The sequence below is a fragment of the Berghia stephanieae genome, chromosome 1 (genome assembly GCF_034508935.2).
Source record: "Berghia stephanieae isolate SIO BIC M18660-M18661 chromosome 1, UCSD_Bste_1.3, whole genome shotgun sequence".
NCBI lineage: Eukaryota > Metazoa > Mollusca > Gastropoda > Nudibranchia > Aeolidiidae > Berghia > Berghia stephanieae.
Window position 1 is genome coordinate 102,495,712 of NC_088360.1, and position 14,230 is coordinate 102,509,941.

The 14,230-nt window shown below is 32.7% G+C and overlaps 1 protein-coding gene across 1 annotated transcript; it reads right to left on the bottom strand.

The window, feature by feature from the left end:
- Positions 1 to 2,586: 2,586 nt before the first annotated feature.
- Positions 2,587 to 13,960, bottom strand: LOC144962588 (uncharacterized). The gene is made up of 8 exons (XM_078895671.1): positions 13,850 to 13,960; positions 12,536 to 12,838; positions 12,069 to 12,151; positions 9,955 to 10,038; positions 9,524 to 9,628; positions 8,581 to 8,694; positions 7,898 to 7,970; positions 2,587 to 7,458 (listed from the first exon to the last, which is right to left on the bottom strand). Exons 2-8 carry the CDS (start codon positions 12,771 to 12,773, stop codon positions 7,247 to 7,249), a joined length of 909 nt encoding a protein of 302 aa, XP_078751797.1. The 5' UTR covers positions 12,774 to 12,838; positions 13,850 to 13,960; the 3' UTR covers positions 2,587 to 7,246.
- Between the last annotated feature and the right edge of the window lie 270 nt (positions 13,961 to 14,230).

Genomic DNA, 14,230 nt, shown 5'->3' on the forward strand with positions numbered 1-14,230 from the left:
TATTAGGCTTTCGCCAATACTTCATACAATATAATTAAGACAAAATAATGTTACCAATCTCTCCTCATGTATTCGTTTGACTATCGTCACAATAATTACCGTGTTATCTTTGCTCCTTACCCAACCAATCCCTTGCTTCCCGCCTCTTCATCGCGAACCATCTTATGTGTGTATTAGCTTCAGGACGGGCAAGTACGGAATCTGCCCACCCTTCCTTTAAAGGTCTCTATAACTTAGAATTCAACTATCTCCTTACTCAGAAGAGTATTTCTCGTATACTAATTCAATTGTTGAGAAAACCAAAATGGTGGTTGTATTTTATATATTTATTTAGTCGTGACTTTTGAATAAAAGTGTTTTGTTTTATTAGAGGGAATACAATAGAAAATACATTGTTTTGCAAAATTATTTAGTCTGGCAATAAAAATACTGCGGTAATTACTTTAAGAATAATTAAAAAAAAAGAATTAACAAATTAATTTGTTAAAAAACAACAACAAAAAACAACAACAACAACAAAAAACAAATAAGAAAACAATTTAAATAAATGAGTTTTGAGAAACACTAAAGAAAACGAGGGGAAAAAAAAAGAGAAATAATTTAAATGGATAAACAAATATATTAAAACAACACAAACTAATACTAAATTGATATAATATTAGTAAATTAATAAATTTAATTCAATACTGGAACCTTCCCAGCACAAGTAAGGCAATAAATAAGAAAAAGTTCGTTTGCCAAAATCTCTATTTAGTGTACACTGGTTAATAAGGTGGGCTCATTTGAATTAGCCCGACCTAGTACTAGAGAGGCCAGACAACAAAATCACCGTCAGGCGACGTGACGATGAGATGACGATGTCGGCGGAGTGGAGTGGAGTGGTTGGGGGGGGGGGGGGGGGGGGGGAGGGGGGTGATAAAAAGAACAGGAGCGCATCCTGGTTTATGCATTACGGGGTGCATGGTGATTCGCAATCTATCAAAGATACACACAAATTGATTTCAGTATGAAGTATTAAGTTTAAGTAGTAACTTTTGAAATTATCTAATTTAAATTTGATTATTTCGGACCTGGTAATACAGCATATAACTTGAAAAAACAGGCTGGTATTTGCCCACCCTGCCCATTATTACCAGCCGTCCCTGTGGTTTTCTTTCCCCCACCTTCATGGGCCAACATCTCCAATAAAACACACACACAAAAAAACCCCACTAAAACGTACATCAAGATTCCCAAATGACATTACTCTGCATGGATCATTCATATTAAAGAAAAATAAAAAAATTAAAGTCACGCACTAGTTTCACGAAAAGGGGAAGCTACTGGACATTTACTCATCACTCATTTTGAATTCAAAGGTTGTTTCCCTTGAAAATGGATAAGACAAACCTTATTTTTTCTTCTTTGATCCAAGGAGTCTAATTAACAATAATCATTACTACATTTATAGAGGTTAAATCTGTCTTAAACCTGAAATAAATTTATATTACTTTGTAAATATCGATATAGCTCTACCATTTATATTATCAGCATACAAACATGGTTAAATGAAATTAAGTTAAATGTAATTACTGTTTCTTAGATAAAGAATAAGGATGGATTTTGAGGGACAATATGAAATTTAATTAAAATGTGAGTGAATGTATTATCTCATATGATAGATTAAGTGAATTGATACTGAAATCATATGAAAGTCCTATATTGACACACTACTGCAGGATCTCCACCAAAAGAAATACACGGAAATAAATTAGCTCTGAATTTGAAAATAAAAAATAAAAAAAGGAACTGGCAAAAGTTTAATCTATCCGATTGTGTCCCTCTTAGCAAAACTCCAGGCAGGGCTCAGCCGAAAGCAAATCGTCCCATTCCAGAACAAGGACGCAAAGCCACATTAAAAAAAACCCCAAATGATTTAAAGAACAGATAAGGCCGTGGACCAATTAAAAAAAATGCACTGGCCGAGAATGGTCCAAAACATTATTCCTTCGCCTCAAACAGCATTCCAATCATCGCATTAGGTAGCAAATTCGTAGAAATTAAAGAAATATCGTACATAGAAAACCTGATTGTATTTTGTTGTTGTTGTTGTAAAGCTATTTTGTTCTCATTTTAATTAGGTGATGTGGCTATGTGTTCATTTCCATACGGTAACATTTTATTTTTTAAATACACGTAGGTGTAATTGGGGGAATTGGAAATTCTTTTAATTTGGATATTTGTTCAGCATTTCAGACAAAAAACGTCTCAAAAGGTGATTGATACAAATGTTGCAATTTATGATTCATTTCATCTCAGAGAAGAAGTAATGGAATGTAAAGGGAAATCTTAAAGACTTAATTTCGTGTACCCTTTAGATTTTGAGTTTAAAATAGCTGAGCGCAGGTTTATAATAAGATAAAGTAAACATAAAGCAGTCTTAGCACGAACTGCTATAAATGCTATTTATTCTTTCTTATTAATATCAATATGTTTTGAGTGATAATGTCATCGATTTCTTTATGTCAAAATATAAAACAAAATTTCTAAAAAATCAAAGAAAATCAAAATACAAAAACATAAATAAAACAAAACAAACAACTCATAAAAAAAATAATGTTCATTTTTATTTCATTCATGAAACCCAAAAAGAATCAATTTATCATTATTATAAAACAGCAGTATGGATCACAGATAAAAGATAGAATGATGGAATCTTATGCGTTTCCAACTTTACTATAAATACTGATATTCAATCTCATAGTTTGTAAAATATATAGTATGGTTTGTTATTTGTACACAATTAACATTTGAAAGGAGAGGAAATAAACAGATAGCTTTCTCACGGGATAATCATTTTTATTATAATAGAAGATAGATACATTTTAATACTGGCACAATGTTGAGATATTTAAGTAAGCTCCAATCCTTCACAGGGATATCATGTCCAAAAAAAAAAAAGTCCAGTGTCCAAATAACAAACTGTATAGGAAAAATGAAGAACGAAAAAAAAAAAATTACCGTAATTAAAAAGTAAGAAATTGAGCAGCCAACATGAAAATGAGCAGAAGATCTATAAATGAATACAACGTGAATTGCTTCATTTGTTTATATAGGAGTTTTTATGGCGCATATGACACTTTCAGGTCATACAGTGTCAATAAAGAAGGAAAAGATAGTTGAAAGATTTATAGTTCAAGAGCAAGGACTTGTTCAAGAGATAAGCTGAGTTTAAGGATATCCAAGTTTAAGTTAGACAAAGGAAACTAGTTCAAGCAGAAATCAAGAGTAAGATCAAAGAGCAATGTTTCTTTGTCTGGATTATGGCCAATTCAAATGGTTACAAAATTATGTAATATCATTCACTAGATAATATCAAACCACAGAAAGATGATTTACAGGCGGGAAAAAAAATTATCACAAAAAGACACAACCACTAGACTGTTTTCGTCTCAACAGCTGATTGCATTCAGGGTCCAGGAAAAAGTGAATATTCTCATTTCACAGATCAAGGACACAAAGTTACATAAGGAGAATACAGGGGACAGTAAAGGTAGATCTATTTAGAACGCCACGGCCTACAAAACATTGTGAGTTATGGGAATCATGCTTTTCTTTCGAGTCTGTTTTGTTTGTTTTTAAGGGTTTTACGGCGCTTGCAACACATTTAGGTTATATCAACGCCAGTAAAAAAAGAAGAAAATGGGATAGTAAAAAGTTCTAGAATTACAATTAAAGCACCCAAGAGAAAGTAAGACAAAGGGGAACTGGGAACAAATAGGGATCAGATGTAGATTCCAAGAACATACCACCAATGTACTTAGTTTGAGATCCCATATGTCTCACACAAGCACAAGATCCAACAAAGAGAAAGACACTCAAATGCTTATATTACACATTCAAAAAAAAAAAAAAATATATATATAATAATCCATAACAGAGAGACGATTTACAAGGAAAAAAATATCATCTCCCAAAACAATAACTATGCATTTGACTGTTTCCCTCCCATCCAGGACTCCGGCCAGGGCCATGACAAAACCAAGTAATCTCATTCCAAGACAAAGACAGAAAGCATGTTGGAAAACAGATATAAGGGGATAGAAGACACAGTAAGTGCCTCCCTGCCCAATATGGGAGGTTTGGAACCCCACCCAGTCTGTCTTAAATTTGTAACATGTCCTAATCGTATTATTTTAGTTAGGTGTTCAAAAAGTTAAATGTATTACACATTTCATTTCAATGTGCTCAAACTGAAATGGACCATATTAAAAAACATGTCAACTAGGTGCAAATATATACATATATATTATGTACGATTGAACAAGTGCTGGTAGCCACTCTCTAATAATTAATGTATGTATGTACACATAAAATCAATTAAAACTATGGCATCAAATTATGATTGACACAAATATAACATAAATTACATTGACTATCATAATGTAAAAGAATGAAAACTACATACAAATTAATTATGACATGACAAAACTATGGCATTAGACTCGAGTTTTGAATTTCTTATTCTGATCTATAATAAATGTGACATAATTAATAAAAAGCACAAACAAAAAAAAACAAACAAACTTCAAAAACCCCGAACAATGAGAATGCAACTAGAAGAACAAAAAATCTCCTCTTTGATCAACAATAAACTCTTGGAAATCAAAGGGAGGAATAAAATATCATAAATTATACCTCAAAAGGATTTATGTGAAAAGTGATTATTACTGGAATACGTTAAGACTAGAAAATACATGAAACTCACGTCTAATGCTTTTAAAAATAAATTTGTAACGTTATATTGGTTTTATAAACAATTTTAATGTGAGGAATTTAAAACTTCACACTCGGAATAAACAACAACACATAAACATTAAAGTGCACACATATGTAATATTTATCACACATTGGTATTGAAAACATCTTCATCCCATGGTTTATAATTTATTCATGTAAAAACAGAGGTACCCTTTGTTGTTCAATGTAAAGAGCTGCAAGATTACCATCAATGACTCCCTTGTTGTATGCAAATATATCACTTGGTCAGTAGTATTAGATGGTTGCATTTATGTCTCCTAACTCTGGAATTATTTTTTTTTTACCAGTAGGACACGTTGAGGTAGGACAAGACAAAACGAATCGGCAATTTTTGTTTAGGTCATAGTAATTGATAAAAACATATACATTCACAAACACAATTGGACTTTAAAAGCTGAACTTCAATACATAATATTCGAAATTAAACAGGAAGAAAATATAGGTAAAAAAACAACAAAGACATAACAAAGAAACTAGTAACAAATATTATGTTCGCAAGTTATGGGGCACAAGAAAACAGCTCATTCAAACAATAGCCGTTGGATACATGACACTAACCAGCATATGACGTCCAGCATTTAAAGGAAAAGACAAGAAGAAAAAGAAGTGGATATCTGACAGTCTTCACAACTCAAAATATGTTCTGGTGATACCTTCTCCTTAACAGAGTGGCCCTTTTTTCAGTTGTAACAAGAATTTGTGACTGAACATTTTTGGTTATAAAAACTTGGAATAACTTCAGTTCCATTGTGTTTGATAACTTTAAAAGGTGTTATGGTTCACATGTGGATAACAGTTGAGGTTAACTATACATATTCAATTACGTATATTGTAACTTGCAAATTCTCGAGATGATGAAGCTGTTTTAAAACCAACACACTGAATATGCAAAATTCTTGATAGTTATATAGAACCTTATAACCCAAAATGGAGCCCATAGGAAACAAAGCCAACATTGAACCGAGCAAGAATCATGAAATTAAAGTACATGAAATGAAAGCGTTGTTTTGTTATAGACGTGTAGCCTTAGAAAAAAAAAAAAACGGAAATAAAACAATAAACAAAACACAAAATAATAACAATGCAACACACAGACACAAAAACACACACAAAAACAATAAGCAAAGTAAAAAAAAAAACAAAAAACAAAACAAAACATGACTACATCTACCAAAAACACAAATAAAAACACCCCCTCTCATCTCACTAAAAAATCCCCAACAACATTAAGCTGAACTACTATCCTAAAAATAAACAACAAACAAACTTTCCAGATTACATGAGCCTATTATTTTGAGTTCCAAAAAATAATCAAGGATAAAAAAAAATCAAACTTAATTTCCGCCATCACTAAAAAAAATACTCTGTTGTCAAAATATCGCGTTTCTGCGACATCATTATTGAAGAGTGGTCATAAACTTGCGTATACTGAAATCACTTTTTCAAGAAATCATCATTAATAATTTTTTCCTTTTACAAAAAGAAAGTGTTGAGTTAGCAATGGTATGAAGTTATTTAATCTCCATCTTGACATCGAGAAAGTTTACACAAAATATTCAGTAAGAGAGGAACATAAGTAAAACCGAAGAACCAGAACGACCTCATCTTACATTGTAATTGTATAACAAGTAAAAAATCAATTTCTCTGCAGGGGTTGTAAAAAAGTTTCCATGAAGACTCTTAAAACATAAAACAAGGACTTGCAAAAAGAATTTTCAAAACATATTAAACACAATGACATTCTAAATCTCAAAGCAACTAAATGGTACACTTTTCTTAAAATCAAAAGAGTTAAAAAAAACAACATAGATTAAGATGAATGTAAAAATCTAAATAAAGGATATGCACCATATTTGATGAACATTGCATTGTTATTGAATGTATATATTACAAAGTCAAAAATATAACATGATTTTATTAAAATTATCAAAAACAAATTGCATATGAAACAAAGGTTATAATATGAACCTTCGATGATAATGAAAATATTTAGAAGTTTATGAAGAATTCACAGCTATGAGTATATAAATTTCATTTCTATGTTTCACAATGAATTCTTTCAGCAGTGGGGACTCTCAAAATGTGAGCAATTGCATAAGACAATTATTTTTGCTTCTACTCTACAAATTACTAAATCATCACAATTCTCTTAACTATACTCATCTATCACATGTGCGCTGCTGCTCAAGGGGAATAATGAATAATGACGAACAAATCTTTAAAAAATAATAACAAAAAAAAAAAAAACAAATGGCAAAACAAAAACCCCAACTATCTATGAAATTGTGAGTTTGATGAACTCTCAAAGAAATGGCTAAATGCTTTTATTTCAATTAAATAACAGATACAACTGATTAGTTATAACCCCATGTTCAATATAACCTGATTGCTTCAACATAAATCAAATCTAAAACAACCACAACAATAACATCATGTCTCATGCTTGTCAAGACCCAAAAAAGTCGTCGTCGTTACCCAAGGCAGCATCGTCAAATAATACTTTTTCATGTGTATTCGACCTCATGAAGGCATTGTCATAACTGTCCACTGTACTGGCACTTGCTGTAGGTCTCAGATTTGACTGTCGGCTAACCCTTTTCTGTAGACCTTCTTCAGTATCCTTTTCTTTTTCAGCTTGAGGATTATCAAGCCAAGATTCTGTGAAAGAATATTGATTAAAAGTGATTCAGACTACACTTTTAAATAAAATAAATAAATAAAATGCCATTTATTCATCCCATAGGGGAAATTTGTCTCTAGAGTCTATTCCAAGAGAAGACTGGAATAACCCAGGCATCAGCCAGGTTACGGCACCGCAAATTGAGCTAGGGCGGGGTGACTTGATCAAGGCCACACAGTGCAGCAGCAGGTAATCGAACTCAGTACCTTTCGTTACAAATCAATGTTCCTACAAACATATTTCCTTCTTGTCCTAACGCAGGATAATATGGAAAGCAACAACATTGCAAGACTATGTTCGGTGATGGTAATAGTCTAAACTTGACCTCAGAATAACTAGCCATTGTTGTAAACGAGAATGAATTCTCACAAAGTTCAACATACCTAATCAGTTTTAATTAATAAACATGTAACTTACCATCAGATGTTGCATTGAACTGTTCGTCTTTTTCAACTTCAATTTCATCATCTGGGTTTTGCATTTTCTTGGCCTGTCAAAGAAAAAATGCATTACTTCATTTTATAACAATTTAACAGGAACAACATAAACATATGGTTAATAGAAAGTATTTGAATGGCGACATCATGAGAGAACATTCCAGGGGAAACGTAACAATATTGATAAGGTAAGATTATGATGTAATGGACAGTATTGGCATCAATGACTCTGGGACCCACTGTCTCATCTTGTGATACAGTCAGGCAAAAATCAGGACTGGAAGGGTGATGATGGTTGCAAACACTCTGCTAAAGGTGAAATGTTATCAAATATAACGTTTCAAACACACAAGTACCCCTCTTGATGCACACGCTAATGAGTGCCTAGTTGTACGCAGTAATGATTATACATGGGTGCAAAACTAAAACGACTCTCTACATGCAGTAAATTATAAATGGAACCGCACATTCCATTAAAACCATATAGAGTCAAAAGATGATCTTTAATCTGCTTGCAAAAGTATTTCCTTTACAATTGTAAAAAATTATAGTCACAGCAATGACCACAATCATAAAAAAATTATGGCAAATAACAGTCAAGTTTTGATCTAAAATGCGGTTAAAACCTCATACTTGTTAAACATGCATATTGCATAGGCTTACTCTTTCTCTTGCTCTCTTAGCTCGCTCCTCTCTTATCCTTTGTTTTTCTTTGACCTCCAATAATCTTTGTTCTCGTTTTATTTCTGCTTGTCTCTGGCTATCATCTAAGACACTCTGAAATTGAAATTAATTAAAACAAATTAAAAATGACCCCTTAAATTTTGAATTATTCAAATTTAACAAGAAGAACACTTCCTCCCATTATAATCTATTGAAGATACAGAATATCAGTTTTCCCGATTACATCTTAGCCAATATTTATGGCAAAGAAACAAATTTAAAATTCTCAATGTTGCGAATAACTCAAAGAATGCTTAACGCAACACTGATCATTTATTTTCTTTTACTGACAAAGACAAGTAATATTTATATAGCACAAAATCCAATAAACCTGCTCAGAGTGCTTTACAATGGATTCCTATCCAACAGCAACACATAACTTTTAGGATGAGACATGACACTACTTAGACAATATTACTAATTATTTTCTGCTGTTAACAGCCAGGGAGTCATATTATACCCGAGTACTACACACTGCCACTGCCCAAAGTGAAATCGAACCTTGGATGTTCTGATTCGAAGGCAAGGGTTATACCACAAGACCGTATAGCAGCATACAAAGGTGTGAAAAGTTTTACTTGGTGATGATGGTATTTGATACAATGGGCAGTACAAAAACAAGTTGCATTTCACAGCAAATGAATTGCATTTCAAAGATAAAAAATATTTTTTGAAATATAAAAAAATGATTGTATTAGAAAAAATAATATGCTAGTAAGAGTAAGAGTACAGGTACATTGAAACATTTATATAGCATTATGTATTATACAGCTGTTTTTGTTTTCAATCTAAACCTTTGCAATCTGTTTAGACAAATAAGACAAATGCTTTAAATTCCATATGATATGATTTATATGCTGTATCAACGTTTTGTCACCGTTACCTTTTCTTGTTCTAATTGTTGCCTCATACCAAATTCTCTGGCTTTTAACAATTCTTTCCGTCGCTTTGAAGATTTTTGTGACTTGTTGATTTTCTTCTGCCGTATCTAATACAAAACAAATAATAATAAAATAAAATACATATAAAGTAATGGTGAACATTATATTCAAATATGGATTAATGGAATTGAACGGACAAGAGTTAAAATCATTTGTAGGCATTTCAAAAGAATAATACAATGTACTGGTAGTTATCCGACCATTTATCACTGTATGTACTGATGCTGCTTGAGAACAAAATTAATCCATCCTTGTGTCCTATACTCATTTTATGCCAAATTTGGGAGCAAAATTTGATTTGACTAAGATTGAAGTGAAACAATAAAATATAGAAGTAGAATGAAGCAATCATCCATTATATAAAATTACATACCCTCTCTCTTTTTTCATCTGCTAATCTCTGTTTTTCTTCCAACTGTTCAGCTGTCAATCTTGATACATTAAGAGGCTCTAAAGTCTGCAACATAATGAAAAAAAAATCAAAGTCTGAAATAAGAAGCTTGGCCACGACTAAAATGTTATTATAGTTTATAGGCTAGTTTCTTAATCATTTATAATCAAAATGATAAAGGAATGAAAAGGCACTTCCTCTATAAAAACAGATATGCAATGAATTTTGTGCAAATTCAGATCTGATAATGATATATTTTTTTTTGTTAACCACCGCTTCTCAAACATCTCAATTCATGTTACTTTTAAAATTGAGTCTACTGCAATGTCCTGGGAAGTTTTATGACAGACTGCATTATGTGAGCCCTTTGCTTGTTTATAGTTTTATTGTTATGTTAATTAATGATTGATTCAATTCATGGTGAGGTATATTCCTTAATTTACTGGAACATAGCTTATTTGAGATATAGTTCTACAGTTGAGGATGGATATATCGATATTGTCAAGGCCATGGTAAAATGTCGATATAAGTGTCATGTCGATATATCGGTTCTTCCAAAAAATGAAAGGAAAACAGATGGAAAATGCGAAATCACAATGAGGGAAGGGCTGATTTTGAATTGAGGGTGCTTCACTTAAATCAACTTTAAATATTCAATTGGTTTCGCCTGTTTCTAAAGGCCAAGAATCATTTTATAGACCTATCCTCAGCACTGGCAATGATGCTAAATAAGAAATCGCCCTCAGTATATTGTTGAGCAAAGCAGAGTAGGATCTTGATAGATGCTTTAGCAGCATGAATGGAAACTGGTTCCAATGGTACATTATCCTCCTCATCTGACTCTGCATCAGGCTTTCTCAACCTCAACAATGACTGAAACTTCACAGTTGACCTCAAGATTCTGAGGCATGTTTCTTAGGTGGGACAAAGTGATATAAAAAGTTAACTTGAGTGGCGATGCGAGATGCACAAGTGTTCACTAGCCAGCTGACCACCGTGGTTCCCAATCGCATGCCAAAGATATTATAATTTCTCATCATATGTAGTGTGAGCAAGTACAAGTCTGTGGCAGTTGACTGGATAGCAAATGCGTAACTCATAGCTCAAAGCTAGCTTTTTATCTCTCTTTGTCCGATCTAAGAAGCATGCCTCTGATCAATGACGATCTAGTCCTCAGACACTCGTTCAAATAGCAGGTGGTTATAAGCCTTTAAAAGGTTTCTAACCTCTTGACATTGTGGCTCATGCTGTTCAAGAAGCAAAGTTGTATCTTTGGTCTTGTGGAAGGCAGTGTGACGAAAGCAGTTTAGAAACATTGGTCCCATTCACAAGGTTTCATTGGACAATGTATAGCTCTTTAATTGGATGTTATTTTATCCCAAAGGGGGATATTGTTAACGATTCAAAAATTGTAGTCTTGTTTATTTTTCCTTTTAAATCCAAATTATGCCAATACAGATAGATTGCTTTGTCGATATAACTGCCTTCTGGTAAGATCTTCATTTACTAATGTTATGAAATTAAAATTATGCCCTTCTGCCAAAGCATCATTAGATACTGTCGCCTAGGCATTCCATGAAGGAATATAAATAATCCATCTAACAAGATATCTGATGTCAACAGGAATCACCCATGTTGTCCAAAGTGAGCAAATTGGGGGTTAAAAATCTTGCCCAAAAGAAAAAATTAAAGTGCCTGAAGCAGGGCTTGAACCAAGGTCCTTCTGGAAAACAGTGCAATGCCTTAACCACTTGGCCACTTCATCCCCTACCAATGCTATATAGCAAAAAATTACAGGACTTTGTTGTCCTGTCAATACAAGTGTGATGTCGAAATAGCAGTTTCGATATATCTGCTCTGTGAAGTATATAACACATCATAATTTAGTCTTGAATAAAAACCCATAAACTCAGAGCATGGTTAATGCAAATGAATTGTTCAAATCATTGTGGAAAATATCAATAAAATATATCAATTTTCCTTTTGGATGAATAAAGTACAATTTTATTATATTAACATCAATACAATATCAAATTTTGGTAACCTATTCAGAATGATGGCCAAGTGAGTTAAAGTACAACTTGTTAAATATTTACCGATAGCCGTGCAGGTTTCTTCCTGACTAGAGGGTTTTCTGAATCGTCACCAAATGACACATCAAATGCTATACTTTTTGGCACTGAAATTAAAGAGAATGCAAATCATGATCATGGTCCAAAGCTTTAGATTTCAAAACAGAATTTTATCAAAGCTTACAAAGCAAATAAAATCCATACTAGACGTCTATATTGTCATGAAAAAAAAAGAGATTAAAAGAATATATAATCTCTATGAGAAAATGTTAGACATACATTTAACAATCAAAAAGCTTCAGATAACAGTACAAGTGGCAGAAGACCAAGGAAACTGTGTTTAATTAATATTTTTTTCTTTGATATGTGGTAAAAAGTACTAGATACTATAAAAAGAAATCAAACCACTTTATTTCATAGTGATATAACAGTCGTTATGAGCAAGAAAAATCAAGTATCCCACTAAATTCATATGACTTCCGTTTTCTTACCAGGTGTTTGATCCATAGCACTGAGTTTGTTTGCATTTTTGTCGATGGATGGAATTGGTTTGTGTGCTTTTTCTTGAATTTGTTTTCTTCCTCCATGAGGTGGTGGTGGTGGTGGTAGAGCCCTAGTATGCCCATTGGATTTGTTGTGATTCGGAGATTGGTTTTCCTTTTTTTCCACATTATGAGCCACTTGAACAGTTTCTCCTTCCGGTGAAATTGCTGATGAGGAGCAACCCATTTTTTTGAAATGTTAGCCGTGGGTGACAAAACGAGGTTTGAGACAGTAGATCAATAAACGATAAACTGTGGGCAAAAAGATAAAAAGATAAAAATATTACGTTTTATCACTGATCATCTCAAGAGCATAATCTCTAATCTATTTGATATGATTTATTTTTCCTTAATGGATATGATTTAATTTCTACCAAATTATCATTTATCCCATTATATGTCATCATGATCGCAGATCTGTCTGATTTCACCAGGGACAATTAACAGTACAACTACTACAACAATAAGGGTTTAGAATATCTTGGAGAAATAGAAAGTTAGATAATGAGGAAGAAGATGAACATAGGACAAGGGTGTTTAATAAGAGTAATGATGATGATGATGATGATGATAATGACGATGGTGATGAAGGCGTTGATGGTGATGATGGCGTTGATGGCGATGATGTTGATGATGGTGATGATAATGATGTTAATGATGATGGTGGTGATGATGATGAGATTAATGATTGAAATGATATATATGGCTTTTCTTCCAAATAACCCAGTAAAAATAATGTGACCTGGTTGGGCGCTTCGGAAGATAAGATAGCATAACATGACACAAACTCCACGCTATCATGGATACATATAATAATACATAACAATAATAATAATGATTATGATGATGATGGTGATGATGATGATGATGATGATGATGATGATAATAAAAATAATTGCAATGCTTGGTTTGGTGAAGAGTGGACAAGAATCATTTTAAAATAAAGATAATGGGAGGTTTTCTCACAAATGAAATTCAATATAACGTGCAGGAATTTAACTCACTGAAAACACCACGAAAGACAAAGTGAGAGATATATAATTTTATAGATAATTAGCTCTATAACTATTCACTCATAAAACAGTAGCTGAGGAAAAAGAAGTTTGAAAACAAAAATAAATTTAAAAAAAAGAAAAAAAAGAAAGAAAAATAGAAAGAAAAAGGAACGTGTAAGATTTATGATTCACACCGGTCACTGATCGGCAAAAAACCCGATACAAGATAGAATAACAATATAGAATATACAAACATATTTTTACTTACAAGTTATAATCAAAACCGTCTTTTCTACATTATGCTGAGAAGTTCAAACGGCATGAAGCTCTGGTATGTCTCGGTGTTCAATACCGGAGTGCTATTTCAGGTACCTACATCCTGTGAAGAAAATGACGTCGTTGTATCATGGCGACATGTAAACAATCACACACCATCGGAACCATTCGGGCAAACTCGGCAAATTCTGGAGCGGTTTATAATCCTACCAATAATGATTTCGCATTTTAAGTCTCATGTGATTTCAATTAATCAGCAGATCGATGTTTCCATTCTGTGGCTTACCACAAGCTGGACTGCTGCCCACTATTGTGTAGCCTGTAACATCATTGGAATTTATCAGCACACTGAATATTATATGAATGAATCTAA